The sequence below is a fragment of the Cornus florida genome, unplaced genomic scaffold, assembly GCF_030987335.1.
Source record: "Cornus florida cultivar Cherokee Brave unplaced genomic scaffold, ASM3098733v1 CherokeeBrave_3.0.0_Hap2_Chr11, whole genome shotgun sequence".
In the NCBI taxonomy this organism is placed as follows: Eukaryota; Viridiplantae; Streptophyta; class Magnoliopsida; order Cornales; family Cornaceae; genus Cornus; species Cornus florida.
In genome coordinates this window covers 102,785,167-102,803,276 of record NW_026775581.1, presented here as the reverse complement: position 1 = coordinate 102,803,276, position 18,110 = coordinate 102,785,167, and the positions used below count along the sequence as shown (strand labels likewise).

At 34.3% G+C, this 18,110-nt stretch overlaps 2 protein-coding genes across 2 annotated transcripts; both read right to left on the bottom strand.

Annotated features, from left to right (window-relative positions):
• Positions 1–6,138: 6,138 nt before the first annotated feature.
• On the bottom strand, positions 6,139–7,894 carry LOC132285998 (probable UDP-glucosyl transferase 73B6). The gene has a single exon (XM_059788249.1). The coding sequence runs from the start codon at positions 7,765–7,767 to the stop codon at positions 6,364–6,366; it is 1,404 nt and encodes a 467-aa protein (XP_059644232.1). The 5' UTR covers positions 7,768–7,894; the 3' UTR covers positions 6,139–6,363.
• A 2,102-nt stretch (positions 7,895–9,996) lies between these two features.
• Positions 9,997–16,677, bottom strand: LOC132284940 (uncharacterized). Its single transcript, XM_059787081.1, has 8 exons — positions 16,488–16,677; positions 16,156–16,396; positions 15,809–15,871; positions 15,011–15,147; positions 13,800–13,837; positions 13,633–13,678; positions 11,854–12,018; positions 9,997–10,364 (listed from the first exon to the last, which is right to left on the bottom strand). The coding sequence occupies exons 1-8, from the start codon at positions 16,606–16,608 to the stop codon at positions 10,174–10,176; spliced, it is 1,002 nt and encodes a 333-aa protein (XP_059643064.1). The 5' UTR covers positions 16,609–16,677; the 3' UTR covers positions 9,997–10,173.
• Between the last annotated feature and the right edge of the window lie 1,433 nt (positions 16,678–18,110).

Here is an 18,110-nt window from a genome sequence, read left to right as displayed (position 1 = left end):
AACATGTAATCATAAAAATAAAAAGAGGGAATTCATCTCTGATAGCTGAACTCATTGTGACAATAAACAATGAGGAGAAAAAAAGGTTAGTAATCTTAATTTCTGTTGGATAGCTACAATATTTTGTTGGCCTGACAAGCCTTTTTGTTTATCGTCTTTTATTTATTTATTTTTTAGAATATAAATCTATAACATGTTTAATTTTGTTACAGTTGTCTTTGCATCCATTTTGCCCCTTTAAAAAAAATTATTTGATGAATACCAACTACTTACATTATTGTGAGCATTAGTATGAAAACCATGATATTATTATATTTTGCAGTAGGAAATGCTACCCATCATAGCCGTACTCTTTGCAGTATCATCAATCTAATAAGTTAATTAGGTTAATTTTATGTATGGATGGGGATATGGAACAACCAGAAGAGAGGGGGGTGACAATTTTTATGGATGGACCTCAACGTGCAAATAAATGAGTGCGAAACAGTCAGTCACCCATTTGTGTGGGCTCATGGAGTAAAGGTAAATTATATATATGTGTATATATATATATATATATCTTTTTTTCTCTACAGTCATCATATATGTAAAAATTTTTATATAGCTAGCAATCGTATCTTGATTTCTGACACACCACCTCGATCTCGTGGTGGAGAGAGATAGTTTGCTTAGTGAATAGTGATGAATGATGTTGATGTGTGAGAGGAACTGCGGACGCAGTGCATTCAAAACCTCTTCATATTTAAAATATTTATTTTTAGTTTGAATTTTTATTTAAGGATAAAGTACAGAGACACATTTGAGGTAAGGACACCCATGAGAAAGTTTGTTTATTTTTGGATAACGACACTCCCTTGTAAAATTTATCATCTAAACAGAGCCTTAAATCATATGAAAAGTTCACTTTACCCTTCGCTATTTTATTAATTTTAATTATAAAATATCAAAAACTTAAATGACCAAATTACCTGTAATACCCCTAATTTAAAAAGGATAGTCTCCGTTTTAATTGCATTTAATTATTTAGTTGTTTTCTTGGCTAATTGTTTACTTGTTTAATTGATTTAATTATTTGTTTAAATTGAATTGTATGTAATGATGTGTATTTATTTAGGAATTTAATTGTTTTATTTTTATTTTTATTTTATTTTATTTATTTTTATAATTTTATTTTATTTTATTTTTATTTTTATTTTGTTTTAGTTTGTCTTGAAATGGAAAAAGGATTAGGGTTATTTTAATTGCCTATAAATATATAACTATAGAGTTGTGAAAGAGGTTAGAAAATATATCACGTACTTTTAGAGAGAGAAAGAAAGAAGAGGAAGGAAGAGAAAAAGGAAGAAGGAGGTTAGGATTTTTATCAAATCCCTAAAGGCAAGTTTTAATTCTTCTCTTCTCCTTTGATTCGTACCCTATGCATGCTAGATTAATTCTAGGTTCTTAAATAAATTAATTTAATCAAAATTCATGGATTAATTTGAAATTTTAAATTCATTTTTTAATAGTGGAATTTAATTCTTTTCTTCCGCCGAACTTAGCACTGTTGGTGGCTGTGATTTTAATTTAATTTATCTGTTTTATTATTTTTTTTCACGTGAATTAATTGGAGATTGCAACAGTTTGTACTTTAAGTATAGAAAATCAAAAGTTGGTTTTATTTATAAGGGATGCACGCCGAACGAGGTGAAGAATCAATTTATGGATATAAACATAAAGTTAGACATTGCTAAGTCACAAACTGATTCTATGCATAAAGGGGTGCACGTGATGAAATTGGAAAGTTGGAATTCCATGTCTTTCACAAGGCAAACACGCCGAACGAGGCAACATGTAATACTGTTATGGTAGGAATAAATCAATTTGGTATAAAAAAAAAAATAAGTATGCATTAAATATTTTAAGGTTAATTTGTTTAGGGTTAGAATACTAAATTAATATTTATTATTTTTGAATTGATAGGTCTATATTAAATATTTAATTGATTTAAATAGATTCATTAAAAATTAGAAAGCATGATTTAAGTTTACATGTTAAGTATGGAATATAATTATTTTTAAAAGGGATAAATTAATTAAATATAGTTGGACTAAATTATTTTAATCAATTGTTTAGATTTAAAATTAATTTAATCGGAACATGGAGATGTACAATTTAATTGATATGCATGTTAATTTCTTATGATGTAAATTAAATGCATGCTACTTAGAATTAATATTTTTGTTTAAGTAAATGCAATGGATGAGTATATGATCTATCTCATGTTTATTTGGATTATTATATGTAAATATTATTTACATTATTCTTTGATTATGATATGGATTAATGCACCATTATGGGATGGGGGCATGTTAGGGACGGATTAACTTAAAAGTTAAGTCCTACCTATTTAATAAGGGAACGGATTAACCATAGTGTTAAGTCCTACTTATTCGTGTCAAGTCAACGGAATAGTTGGATGACATATTATTAAAATAATAATTGGATAGTTTATTTGTGATGGTTGGATAGGACGGATTTTAAATATACAATTATACACCATGATATGAGCTTGAGTCTCAGGATCAGTGGTTATGGTGCGTATATTGCCAGGGATGTGTAGCTAGATATAGCGTAGTTGTGTACCCTGGTAGGTCTAGGTACTCATGCCCACTATATGTGCGTTTTGCATGTTGCCTACTATTCAGGTTGGGACAACTCTATAGTCTAGTGAGGTTTCTTTAGTGTGTATATATCTACATATGGACTATTTAGTTATTGTTGAATTAATTAGGATGTGTACGTATATCGGGTCTATTTTGGGATGTAGTAGATTAGAACTTGTTTGTGGGTCTGACCCACCATTATTTTTCAGGTGTTCGTCAGTTCCAGTCTTAGAGATTGTTCGTGCCGAGCAGAGACAGTCATTCACTCTTCCGACTCTACGTAGGACTCGTCTTCATTAGTTACTTATTATTTTTATTTCGGTTCAGTTATTTCAGTTAGGATATTATTAGGGATCCACATGATGGATTCCCGAGTTGTAGTTTAATTAATTACTAGTATCCGAAGATAGGAGGATTTTATTATTGGGTTTTTAATTATTATTTGTTTGAGGATTTTAAAATAGGAATTTATTATTTAGTTTCCTTCAGCTTATTATTTATTTATTCTTTATTATTCTTTTGTATTCAAATGCTTGTTTAAATATTAATTGTTTGATATCCCTTGTGTTTTGTGCTCGGACTTGATCACCCGTGACTCTAGAATCGAGGGGTATCACATTACCCTTTTCATCTCTCTTTCTCTATATATATATCTATATATATATATATATATATATATAGATATATATACACACACAAACAACCAGTGACCACCACCCCCAAGTGAAGACGCCGAAGATGAGCTCTGCCACCGCTACCTCCTCGACCTCGCCGGAGCTCGGCCTCTAATTCCACTTAGGCTATTCCTGGACTCCATCATTCAGGTTCAGGCCTCTGCTTTGGAGCACTTTGGGACCTCAATTTGGCCTTGAATGATTGTGTACTGGCCATGTAATTTAGATAATTTGTGTACTGCCAGAAATAAGTATCAACATAGACGCTCTTCGCCGACGTCACCGGGGCATTAGACCTGCCAGAATTTACAAACTAAGGGGTGCTTTCGGCTGTGGAGAACCGGCATTCTTCTCCAGTTAGTCCCCAATCGATGTCTTGGGAGTTCCGGTGACCGAGGATTGATAAACACGTCAAAATTCGATATGGGAAGGGTGAGGAGAGTGTTTGGCCAAATGGGTCGTCGCCAGAATCTGACACCCAGGTTTTGGTTCTCCGAGATCTTGATTTGGCCTTGCCAGTGTCCACTTCCATAATCTTTGGATTGCCCTCAGTGGTGTTTATGTCCAAAGATGTTGAACTGTATAATATACACAGAGGCGGGTTTGGGTTCCGTTTACAATATGCTTTTTCACTACAACGTTTCGCTGTTACTACTGCGCCGGCAACGTTTCCGACCACCACGAGCCATCCGAATATTCTGATGACCAGAATAATTGATCCGAATGAACGAACAACTCGTCTAACGCAACGTACTCGCCTTTATTAATATAACTATCACCACCAACGATTCCCAACCCGAACGAGTCGTAACTTGAGATCTCATTATCAAACTCCCATAACTCACCGAGTCCAGTCGAGTCCGACGAAACTCGGACCAACTCGGTCTCTTTGTTGTTCTCCGCCTCACTTGACGACGTAGTCGACGGAGGGAGGCCGAGCTCGTCATCGAAGGCTTCCAAGAGGTAGCCAAGCTCTGGTTGGGAATCTCCGACGTCTGACGTCAGATCTACAACGTTCGCCGGTGGAGCTGGCGACACGGAGATCTCTTCTTCGAAGCTCTTCATGAATGAGTCGAGGTCAGAACAACTGGTTCCGAGATCCGAGTCGTCGAGATTTAGGAGGTCATCCCTGAGTCTCTTCACCTCGGCTGAGTTCAGCTCTGACTTATCCCATTCATCTCTGACTCATCCCATTCATCTCTGACTCGCTTCTCTTTACACCCACCATCGCAGCCACAACCACCATCCATCTCATCTCCCTTCTTCCTCTCTCTGTTCTCTCTCCTCCGGTGAACTATATAATATACACACAGGCGGGTTTGGGTTCGGGTTTAAGATGGGTTTGGATTTAATCCAAGGGTATTTAAGTCAATTAAAATGTTAATTTTATTTCAAAGGATAATAAGGTCAATTCACCATCTTCAAGGTCTCTTTGTCCATTTTTCAAACTTAGGGTGTCATTGTCCAAAAATAGACAATTTTCCTCCGAATGTCCTTACCCCAAACCTCAGGGGATGTCTCTGTACTTTACCCTTTTTTTTTTTTATTCTTGCGTCAAGGAATTGATTTTTTGGTCTAAAGTTGTTTAGGAAGATGAAATCAATGGTAAACCAGTTTGCTCATAACTTTTGCTCCATCAAACCATTAGATTGTACTGAGGTCTCAGAGGTAGTTTCACTTCCTTTTAGCCCCAATACGCATTACTACAGGTGACATATAGGCGTTGTTTGCAACAGCATAGAAATAAACAGTGAAAGTTCATGGTTTCGTAAATATTTTCACAAATGGTATGATTTCTACACTTTGTATTTCAAAGTAGCTATTTTGGCAATATAGCCCTCAAAATTTCACAAAATTGCGGTTTTCCTTGTGTTTAATTGAAAATATGAAGATGGTCCATGCAGGATGGAGGGACCGGTTGGTTTCAGAAAAAGACAATTGAGCAATAAGAGAGTCAACTAGGCGGCCATTGTTACGGAGATATTGCCATCTCGATCTCATCCCTTGAATTCACATACATCACATACCACTCTAGAACATTTCTCAACTTCATTTATCTTGCTTTGACTTTGTCCCATTCTTTACTTATTTGGGTCCAAGGATAGAGATTGGCACCATGCAGACATCTAGACGAAATCACAAAACATGTTGTATTGTTGAATTGACTACTTGTCATTGTCTTTGTCATTCTTTATAGTTTAGGTAGCGTTCAAAGTCCCCCCCCCCCCCAAAAAAAAGAAAACATTATCCCTACATTAATTGGTCAACATTCATGTGGATGCATGCATCACCGGCAAGGCCTTTCCTTTTCGGAATCACTATTCAGCTTTCGTTTATAGTTTTGGGTAGCTTTCAAAGTTCAGAAATGATGTTGGCTTCATTTATGTTCTTCACAAAAATGTCAAAGGTTATTAACGTAATCACTATTCAGCTTTCGTTTATAGTTTTGGGTAGCTTTCAAAGTTCAGAAATGATGTTGGCTTCATTTATGTTCTTCACAAAAATGTCAAAGGTTATTAACGTAAGGGATGATTACTTTGTAGTTATTTATTTATTTTAGTGCCACCCCATTTCCTCAATACATGTTAGTGCTTAATTTAGTTACTAATTTCGCAAATGTGTAGCTGAATGTCTTTGTTAAATTGACTTCTTGTCATTGAAATCTGGGATGTTTTTGTGTTTCAGGATTATGAAAGAAAATTAATCGCTCTAGTTAAATACCGACATTTCAAATGTTATAGCCATATAACTCATACTGGTATGGTATGATCCTCTTCTACATGTACAATTATCAAATAAACATGTATAAAGTCAATATATCGAAAAAGGAGAATTTATCATTAGCAGAAAATAACACAATCACTAGATACATTGTACTACTCTTGGACTCATTGTAACTGCTATTGCACAACTATTCAGTTCTTCATATTTTATTTGATGGCTCTAGATTCAAAAGTTCTCACTCACTCCCTGTCTCTCCAAATATGTGTTTCCCTTATTAATATAACTAGACTAACTGTAGAAATTCGATTTTACATGCTCTTCTATTTGTGTGTTAGCGACTTAATCAATTCATTCAACTTCTTGTCAGACGATCCACCTTTCTCTACAGCTTGCCTTGCCATCTTCTGCAATGCTTGTGCCCTCTCCCTGGCTTTCTTACCTTCTCCTCCATTCATTAATTTCTTCACTCCATTACAAATCACGTCGCATCCAACGGTCATGCTTCCCCCCTCACTTCCATGTGGGATCAATAACCCCACTCCCAATCCCACCGCCACAAACTTAGCATTCAGCTGCTGCTCTGCCCCCATTGACCATGCCAATAGTGGCACCCCCAGTGACAAGCTCTCCAACGCCGAGTTCCAACCACAGTGACTCAAAAACCCACCCGTTGACGGGTGAGCTAATATGCGTCGCTGCTCCGCCCAATTCCTTACGATCAATCCCCTCTCCTTCACCCTCTCCGCCCAACCGTCCGGGGGGCTCCATGTGGTTGATCGTATCACCCATAGGAACGGATGCCCTGCCATCTCCAGTCCTAGTGCAATCTCATCCATCTGCATATCTGTCACGTGTGCTTGTGTACCAAACGATACATATATCACAGCAGCACCCAATTGTTTGTCAAGCCACTTGATGTTGGAACAACATTGATCCTTTTCTTTTTTTTCAAACTCGTTGAAAAGTAGAAGTGGACCAACACACCATGCCTTGGCCGCCTTCATGTAAAAAGACTCCAGAGCAGCTACATACTCACCTTCAATCTCTTCGAAGCTATTGACTATTATACCCCAGCTGTTGGCATCTGCTTCTCCCACCTCTGCCAAGAGCTGCAGCCACGGATCGTCACCGTTGGCGGTCTTGAGTGTGTCTGGTAAGTCGGCCTTTGTCAAGGTGAATGGAATCTCCAATTCTGGAAAGTGTACGGGATCAGAATCCAACATAGCACTTATGGACGGGCCACGCACGCAGGCAGCTTTAGAAGCAGCCATAGAGAACAAGCCCATTCCATGGCTAACAAGACGAGGAATGCCCAAGGAACGGCATGAATCCAGTGTCCAGCCTAGGAAGAAGTCCGAGATCACGCAAATGGGGCGACACCCTGCTTCAGACATCTCTTTGAGGACACCCTCAAACGGCACTTTGAGCTTTTTAGTGGCTTTTGCAAAGGCCACGAAAAGATCCATGGATGGAAGACAAGCGGTGTTCTCGCAACCTTCGGGTAACTCTTCTACTCTCGGAAATGGAATTATGGACAAAGAGATTTGTGGATCGTTTGAGACCATTGAGTGGATACATGGGGCGTTTGATGGGGTGGTGATGATGGTGATTTTGAGGCCGTGGCGCGAAAGAGCCTTGGAGAGGTCTAGTAATGGCAGGGTGTGCCCTACAGCCATGTAAGGGAAGATGACTACATGGGGTGGTGATGCAGAAGCCATAACCATGTTGAATATGTATGCACTTCTTTGTTTATGTTGTATGGGAATGGGAGGGTGGTTTATGAGTTGTGTGTATATGTGTGTATTTATATACTCATTCCGGCCTGTACAAAACTTGTCCGGCCTTCTTTGACTGTCCCAAATTAAATTTAATGTGTTATTTTTTTAATATTCTTAATTTACCTGTTGCCTTAAACTTATAAACATAATTAAAATTTAGGTAGACTCGCCATTTGGAAATACACTTTCTATTACCATAATAAAAATAAATAAAAATTAAAAATTAAACTCTACAAAAATTAGTTTTTCAAATTAGCATTTGAAATAACATGAAGCATGAAGCATGAATCTCCTTGTAGAATTTTTTTGTTTTCTAGCAGAAACATGTGCCGTGTTGACCTATTATTCATTTAACTTAAATTTTGTTTATTCATGTAGTTTATTCATTTCAAATAGCATGAATCTCCTTGTAGAATTTTTGTTTTCTAGCATAAACATGTGCCATGTTGACCTAGTATTCATTTAGTTTATTCATTTAACTCAAATTTTGATTAATTGCAGAAGCTATTTGACTGCATGGTCAACATTACAATAATCTGATTCTATAATTACTAATTAAATAAAAATTAATATCATAGTTAATAATGTAATTTTTAGTTATTTCAGGACACTTAGTTAATTAATAATACATTTTTTCAAGTTTAAGATCATATTAGGATTATTAAGAAAAATAAATTTTCTTTAAAAAAAAAAAAAAGTGTAGATATTACGGCATGTGAACAAGAAATTTTCTCCATATATATATTTATCAAAAAAAACTGTGGGGACTAAAATATTGAACAAGAAATTTTTGTTTTCTAGCATAAACATGTGCCATGTTGACCTAGTATTCATTTAGTTTATTCATTTAACTCAAATTTTGATTAATTTCAGAAGCTATTTGACTGCATGGTCAACATTACAATAATCTGATTCTATAATTACTAATTAAATAAAAATTAATATCATAGTTAATAATGTAATTTTTAGTTATTTCAGGACACTTAGTTAATTAATAATACATTTTTTCAAGTTTAAGATCATATTAGGATTATTAAGAAAAATAAATTTTCTTTAAAAAAAAAAAAAAAAAAAGTGTAGATATTACGGCATGTGAACAAGAAATTTTCTCCATATATATATTTATCAAAAAAAACTGTGGGGACTAAAATATTGAACAAGAAATTTTTGTTTTCTAGCATAAACATGTGCCATGTTGACCTAGTATTCATTTAGTTTATTCATTTAACTCAAATTTTGATTAATTTCAGAAGCTATTTGACTGCATGGTCAACATTACAATAATCTGATTCTATAATTACTAATTAAATAAAAATTAATATCATAGTTAATAATGTAATTTTTAGTTATTTCAGGACACTTAGTTAATTAATAATACATTTTTTCAAGTTTAAGATCATATTAGGATTATTAAGAAAAATAAATTTTCTTTAAAAAAAAAAAAAAAAAAAAAGTGTAGATATTACGGCATGTGAACAAGAAATTTTCTCCATATATATATTTATCAAAAAAAACTGTGGGAACTAAAATATTGAAAGAGCCAAAAATAAAAATATAATACAGTATTAATCAAATAATTGTATTCCACCATATCACCCACCTCAGGATATATAGTAGCCTTTGCACTCCTTAAAGAATCACTCATATATTGTGATTTCAATTAATATTCACCCATATGTACTGGATTTAATTAATGCAGCCCCACACTTTAGCGATTTTTATACACCCTATTCTTCCCCACGAGATGAACATATATTTTTAATTTGTATACATATCTTCATAAATATAATCTTTTAACTTATTTTTTAAGATTTTGCCATCTCGTTATATGTGTATCTTGCTGTGTCCCCCATGTTCATGCTTCATACATAATAACGTTGACCTCTTCTCTTTGTTCAAATAAATAATAAGCTTAAAAAGTGATAAAGACAAAATATGATTTTTTTTATAGTAAAAAAACGGGTAAAATATTTTTTTTTTGATTTTTCTTTTTCTTTTTCAGGTAAAATACTGTTTTTAAATTTATTTTTCAATATTTGACAAAAATTTAGGTCGAATTTATTGAGTAGAACGTGTAAAATAACTTATCAAAAATTGATGAGTAAATTATTTTTATTAAGTTTTAATATTCTTTTTCCTTCATAAATATTTTACGACAACCAAACACCAAAAAAATAATAATAAATAAATAAATATATTTTACATCCAAACAAACAAACAGTGACTTGACATACAAAATTTCAGCAAGCTGACACTAAAATTTTGACATACAAAGACTCTTCACCATTCTAACACTAAAAGACTGAATGACTCTTATTAGCTGGCTTTGAACAAAGCTCATAGTTTAGAACATCAAAAAGTTTCTTCTACTGATTTTTCAACAAGAGCAGCATAATCTTTCACCATTAAGATCTCACCGCACAACTTTTGAGGCACTTTTTCCAATGCTTCTCCTTCTTGCCAGGCTTGCCCTACTAATACTCCTGGTCCGACGTGACGAACGTATATAACTACCTGATCGCTGAAGGGCCATGGATGTTTCACTGCATAATGTGGTGATAAATCTATTAACAATAGGCAACACTGAACCAAGAACACCAGAGCAACATAATGAATTTTTCCACAACAGTAACATGACGCTGCTGTTGCAGACATGAGTTCATGACACTGAAGGACATTTTCTTCGACAATAATTTGGTGGTTCTGAGACATTAGTACATGGTTTGACCCCAGCATACAAATGACATGAACTGACCACCCAAGCAATACTATTTGAAGAACTAGGTGGGACACATTTTAATATCAAATTTCACAGGAAGCCCCTGAAAATGTGTATCAACCACCTATATGAGAAAATTTAAGACAGGTTTCTTATAAGTTCCATAAATGCATTTCCAGGATGAGGTAACCTACCTATGCCAACACTATCCTGTAACTAATGGAACACAAGATTTTAAACAGCCAAGTGTTAGCTTAGGGAAGTGTTAAAATGTTATTAATGGTTTTTTCTTTTTTGGAGGGGGGTGGGGAAATAAAGAATGGTGCCTTGAAATGTCTCTTCTTTATTAATGAAGTCAAAGTTCATCTTTGTTTCTACTGAAGTATCAATTAAAGTTTGGAACTACTAAGTGCTAGCTTAGGGAAGTGGTAAAATGATAATAATGTTGAGTGGGGATTGTAAAGATCATTATAGGAGAAATCAAGAGTCATTATAACTTGTATTAAGGGACAACGGTCACAACCCTCTCTCTGCTGTAACAAGTCTAATCAATATAGTATTGAGACAATCGAATTATTAGAAGTAATATAAGGGACCACCCTCTCTCAGCCGTAACAAGTCTAATCAATATAATTATGAGACATTATAAAATTATTAACTTCTCTTCAGGCTTTCTTGTCTAATCAAATCTAGAGTAGAATATTATGCTGAGGGGATTTTTCAAATCAATGTGTTTGCTTCAACAAATGAAAAAGACTTCTAGGTAACAGTTCAGGCAAGTTGGTTATATACTTGTATGTGACATAGATGCACAACCTTGAAGATATGAACTGGCTGTATGAGGTATTCCAAGGCAGTAAAGTCTCTAGTCATGTTCTGATTTACTAGGATGGGCACTGTAGCAGTACCTCTTCTTATATAAATTAAACTGGGTTACTGAGAAGAATCAAGATCTCTCCCTAAATCTCCTTCTCCGTTCTTCTCTTGAACTTCTACTAAACAAATCTTGAAACTAATTGACACAACATTTTTAACAAGATTTATTACTTCTAGTGAAATGTTAAGCACCTAATGATTAAATGCATACAGACACTTGAGCATAGCCGCATAAAATATAAAAAAAAAGAAAAAAATCAGATTTTGAATAAGAAAAATCGGAGTAAAAGCTTCAGCAAAAAATGGGATGTAAGTTACAATAATGTAACTACAGGTCCAGACAATTCGTGTAAACATAAATAGGTAATCAATAAGATACTATAAGCCGTATCTCAAATTGACCATGTTGCATCAAATAGTATTAAGAACTTACTCACCTGGTGTAGGGAAACCTTGAGGATAATCTTGGAGATCCAAGAGTCCATCCCCAAATTCATATGCAAAATCACAAGGCTGCTCTGTTGACATCACTTCATTAACTTTTCCCACCATGAAATACAATGGACAAAATGAATTTGCAAATCCAGATGTAACAGATCCACCTGAGAATTTTAAGTTTGTTAGAAAGAGAAACATTTACTAATTAATTGAGTTAAAAAATATTAAGTATCAAATCAAGAAAGTAAATAGTCTAGCATACATGCAATGACATAAACCACAAATGCAATGCACCAATGTCACGATAATTCTTTCTTTTTCTTTTTTAAGGTAACTCAGACTGAAATATATAATTAGACAAAAATTGAAGAAAACAAAACAACCACCTTAAAAAAAAAAAAAATAGTGTTTAACTAGTTTGCTTCATGAAGTTTTGCATTATACATAATCTAAAAATGGACATTAATTGGAAAACAAAAGATAGGAGCAAATAAAAATCTAATTAAAAATCTAATTAAAAGAGCTGTAAGACCTATTTACCTGCCATGTAGCTCCTAGACTCCTAGTTATAACCATGAAATCATTATAAGATCCACATCATCAATTCAAGAATCTCAAATATAAGAAAATAACTAGATTCTAACAGTAATATTTCAAGAATCTCATATTCTAATAGTAATATTTCAAGAATCTCATCTTCTAAGAAAGTTACTAGATTCTAACAGTAGCACGCACCATTTCATTTCATGTCTTTAAATTTATTTGAGCAAACCACTAGCAAAATTATCTATTTATGAGAATTATATCCAAGAATTATGTTCACGCCTTACCTAAATAGCAGTAGCAAGATATAATGCCTTTATAGTACATCAACTATCTTCAGTCAAAGCATGACATTTGAATCTCCTTCTATTTCACTAGAGATGATGGGAGACAAACCATGAAAAGGTAGAAAAGAAATTAACTTTTGAGAAGCTCGAGGTAGAAATAGTAAAGCAAACATGAGACAATTCCATTAAGATGGTTTATTCATGTATAACAAAGATCAGTTACTGAACTACCGCTACTAAGGATGAATGATTTTGTTCAAGGTGCTGAAAGGATAAGTGGAAATCTAAGAAGAAATTAAGTCAAAGCTAAGAGAAAAAAAAAAGTGAAAAATGAGCGAAAGGATCACTTATTGGAGATAAAATGAGCGAAAACCAGCTAATATAATTTGGCCATGTTAGATAAAGTGACGTATTCCTTGTTGAGGGTAACGCTAGGGGAAGGGGAAGACAAAACTAACATGGGTTGAGACGATTAGAAAATATATGAAAATATATGATAACATGTTTAACTCAGGATATGGCATTAGATAGAGCAGCATAACGAAACAAGATTCATGTAGCTGAACCTTGAATAGTTGGGAAGACCTTGTTGAGTTTAACATGTGTTCGACTCTTATGGCAGTCACTTCATACAAATAACATCGAAGTGTCCCCCCCCCCCCCCCCCCCACCCCAGCACCCTCACTGGCCTAACTAGCATTGGGTGTTGCCTTTTTTCTAAATTAGTCTTTCCCAAGAAAGTCCTGACTCAAGGGTGTGGAATTCGGATGGACCTCCCATGGTAGAAATATCGCCAGAATAGCATATGTAACCAAGGCTAACCTAATTCAAAGTTCAGAAATGATGCAGAAATTGACTAGAAATGAATACTTTCATGTAAATGAGGGTATGAGCAGTCCAGAACATAGTATGACAAAAAATGAAAATAAGATAAAGAAAAGGCATTACCAATTAATCGTCCATATGTCTTCCCATCCTTGCAACGAAATATAGCCTGACAAATGCCAAAAAGTAAAAAGAATAAGACTAAGTTTGTCGTGTAAATTTGAACAGAGGAAAACAAAAAAAAAAAATATAACTATGGCTTAAAAACTTCCCCAAAATGGAGAATTCACCTTCTTGAAGAACTCCATCCAAGCAATCGGCGTCGGCCCTATTTTGCAATGTTCAAATGTCATAAGCTTTGAATACTTTAATGCCTTACTAGACATACTAAAGATATTAATGGAAGTACTGGAAGTAAAATATTACAATTCTCAAACATACAGAGTAACATTTATATAAGATTAGGAGCTATCAGTTTTAAGAGATTCAATGCATGAGAAATAAAGAAATGCATATCAAACATGTATTAAGATGTAGATGGGTATTTCTTATGTTAATCTGATTTTATAAGCCAATGAGTTTCTGATTTAGTTTAACTCTTTTCTCCCATTTTCCACTTTAAAACTGGGCAACTCACTGTCTCCTTTTCTTGATCGATACCTCAGTTCCCATTACCAGGTTTTCTCATAACATCAATCATCCTGTGGAGTTTGTGTAATTACTCTCTTCCCAATAGTGAATCCAGCTTCTTTGGGGAAGCTAGTAAAACTTAGTTACTTAGCTTCCATACTAACTTTTTCATAACAAAGAAGTGAGAAGTAGAGATTAGTTCAACATTCCCTTAACTCGTGTCATCTTGACAACAAGTCTCACCAATAACTCCACAAAATGAAATGAAAATTTGAGGTTGATTGTACATTTCTTGTCAATTAATATTCATGTGACATAATTTTTCATAAGGTTAGAATCCCCAAAAAATACCACTCCATGAGAGGACTCAAACTGTAATCGTTTCTGAAACATAAATTTCTTTCTCCTTTTGGGGATGCATATATTGTATAATTATGTAAATCAATACATGGTAAATCTTAATTTATCAACAGATACACCTCTTTCTTAAAAGGTGCCACAAATTTTTTACCACTTCGGAGAGAAAAATGTATTACCTCCATCTCCTAATAAGTGCTGCCCATTTGAATTTTACAAGATTAATTTGAAAGAGAAAAAAATTTCAAAACTTAACGACAATTTGGAGAAGTTGAGTTCTGGAACATCTCAAAAAGGAAAGTGGACACTATTTTGAGGGAGTACCACAGTTCCTATAACTCATACTAATCTGAGAAGACAGCAAAGTTCACGATCTTTCTTCTGCAAGGCTCTATATCTTGCATATAGCACAATTCAAAAATATGGAGCACTCTATTGTAGCATGAATATATTAATCTTTCTTACCAAAGTCAAATTGTAACTTAATAATAAGTGCTTAATTTCAATGAGTTACCTTCACTTGTTCTGCAATTCCAAAATTCAAGCAATGTCACACCATCTCCATCAGGCAGAATGCTAGATGAACTTTTCTTTGCTATATTAAGATCCTCATATCGTGTGCCAGCTATTTCCCAAGCTCTTGATATAAGCCTGCATCAATTTATTTATTTATTTTATTTTTTTACAAAAGATATATCAGGAATTCCAACCTGAAGCGTTCCCTTTTCTAGTATCATACTTGTAACTTAGATGTGTCAGCTATGTCACATATATACTTCAAGAACTACACAGTGGCCATGTTGGAGACAACAAGACATGGATATAGATATGAGATATTTACAGGATCAGCCTATTATAACCCATGTAGCCAACAGGAGCATTCGACAAAAATAAAAGAAGACAACATTCCTACTTCACCAAAAATTCAGTATGATACCTTTTATTTCTCTCGCCCATGTTACAGTGATAAATACAACAATGAGCAGATTATCCATTGCAAAAATTTTTTTTTTTTGGGCAGGTAAATCTCCAAACATATTAATGCTTTAATCAAATCACCCAAAAACTTAGAAAGGCACTCAAACAATTAACTATGCATTGATGTCCTGATATTTTCAGGCTTAATAAATCTAAACCTAGAGACAGACCCACACACAAGATAAAAATTGAATACTCAATGCCATATAACGTACCTATCCATAATTTATAAACAATTGAAACTAAATAATTAATTGGTATGAACCAACTAAAAATATAGAATTTATCGGATAGAAAGTAGATACAAAGCTAAAAGGCTCAAGTGAGAGATTACCCGGGTTTTAGCAAGTGCAGCAATCGATACCGTCTTTCCTCTGGGATATCTTTAATTTTTTTCCTAATCAGAAAAATAAAATTTAAAGCAGGACCACAGATTTTTAAAATAAATAAATAGTTATATACCAAAAAATAAATAAAGACCCAAATGAGTTTTAAGATTAATCTGCTCTTCTATATATATGTATAATGACAAATTTTCACAAATTAATCAGCTCTTGTTTATGTATAACAGTTATAAATTATCACAAATTTTCAGCAACCAAAAGAATCATTGGAACAAAATACATCAAATAAAAGATATATGTATGTTTAATGTGTGTGTAGACAGATAAAAGAACTTACCAGAGATATGCAGCGGGATTATACGAAGTGGGGTCCAAAGGGATGAGGTCTTTGGAAGGATCCAGAAATGTGACAACGTCCTGTTCGTCCAAGTAAGCTCTCTTCCCACTGGGCAGTAGTTCGTAGGGTTTATCGTTCCATGGCGATGATGATGACAAAATCGACATCGTTGTTGCTCTGTTGCCTCCATTTATAGCTCCAAAAGTTGAGTGTATGCGCTTCCCTATATACAATTCCTGGCCTGCATATGTGTATATATATTGAAGACGAATAATAAATAGAAGAGAGAGATCAACGAATTGGGGATAGTTCGAAATGGTGTTCTGCTTTACCTTTGAAGCTTATGAACCCTAGACATGGTGGTTGATTAGGGAAGCAGAATTGGCGGGAAGAAGGAGTGGAAGAGAAGGTTAACGATGGGTGGTTGCAATAGTTGAAAGCCGTTGCCCTCATTTTCGAAACACATAGGCGGTGGGAGAGAGAGACAGAGAGTTGGAACCTTGGAGGACAGTTGATGTAAATATATCAATTTATGGACTAAGTTAAATTAATTTAGACATAATATTTCTCTCATTTTTTAACTGTGTTTAGTGTTTACAATAAAATTATAATATTATTCTTGAAAAAGTTACATTTTAATGTATAAATTTGAGATAAGTTAGACAACTATGCTTTTTGAAATATATAAAATACATAAATATGTGATTAAAAAACCACTAAAAGTATCGAACATTTTTTTTTTTATAATGATAACACACTTCAAAACAAAGTAATTAGTGATCAAAATTCAGATATATGAACTCAAAGAATAGCCCATGTAGAATTTTTTTTTTTCTTTTTTTTCTTTTTTTTTTGGCGTAACCCTTAGATGAAGATTGAGTATTAAGAAAGAGAATAAAAATAGAAATAGAAATCAGATTTTAAAGTACGAATTGAAGATAAAAAAATATAATTAAAAAAAAAAAACAAAACAAAAAAACTAATTGAAAATGAAGTTCTGTTTATTCGAATTGGTGCCCAAACCGCAAATAGGCACAGTGGTTCAGTCCGAATCCGAACTGGTGCGACCCTTTTTAATGGGTTGATCTGAATTAATTCAGGTTCCAGAAGAATTAAAGAATTCTGGACCATGTCACAGCCCAACGTCCTCAAAGCCCAATATTTTAAGGCCCAAGCCCGAGCCGTATTGGGCAGCATGCGTTTCCATAGGTTGGACCAAAACCCAAAATTTGCTTAATCAACACCAAGTTTCCAACATTTATAAGGTTGTGAAACGTGGGATTTACTTTCAATCCATTTGGTAAAAAAAAATGAAATTAGATCAACATAAAATAAATTTTGTGATGCCTATCATTACCTTATGAAAAACTGTTTGGAGTCTCCAGTATGGGTTGTCCATGAAAAGAAAAAGTAATGATGGAACCAAAGCTACTTTGAAGCTCGCATTGACTAAAAAAGCAAGCATGTTTGAAGTTTCATTGATTTTATTGGAGTACTCAAAAATACTTCTTCTTTCCAAGTCTTCTTTTTAGGGTTTTTCACAACATATTCATTTTCATTGTTAGGAAAGGGGGAGGTGAATTTATACACAGGTGTGAATCATCCTCCATGCCAACATAATTATTTTCTATTGGGCCAAAAAAGGTACCACGTGGCAACTATCTCAACATTTATGATTTGATTCAGATTCATATATGTGATGTATGGTTTGTAGTCAATCGCGGTGTAACAGATTCGAACGAACACATACTGCGTAGGGTAGGGATGTCAATTTTTACCGCCCCGCCGGGGCCCCGCCCATTCCGCCCCGTTAATAACGGATATGGGAACACGTATTATACCGTTGGGACGGACATGGATACAAATTTTGTACCCGTCGAGGGTCACGGGGCGGGTAAGGGTTCAATATACATATCCTAGGGGCCCCGCCCCGCCCCGCCCAGCATATAACTATA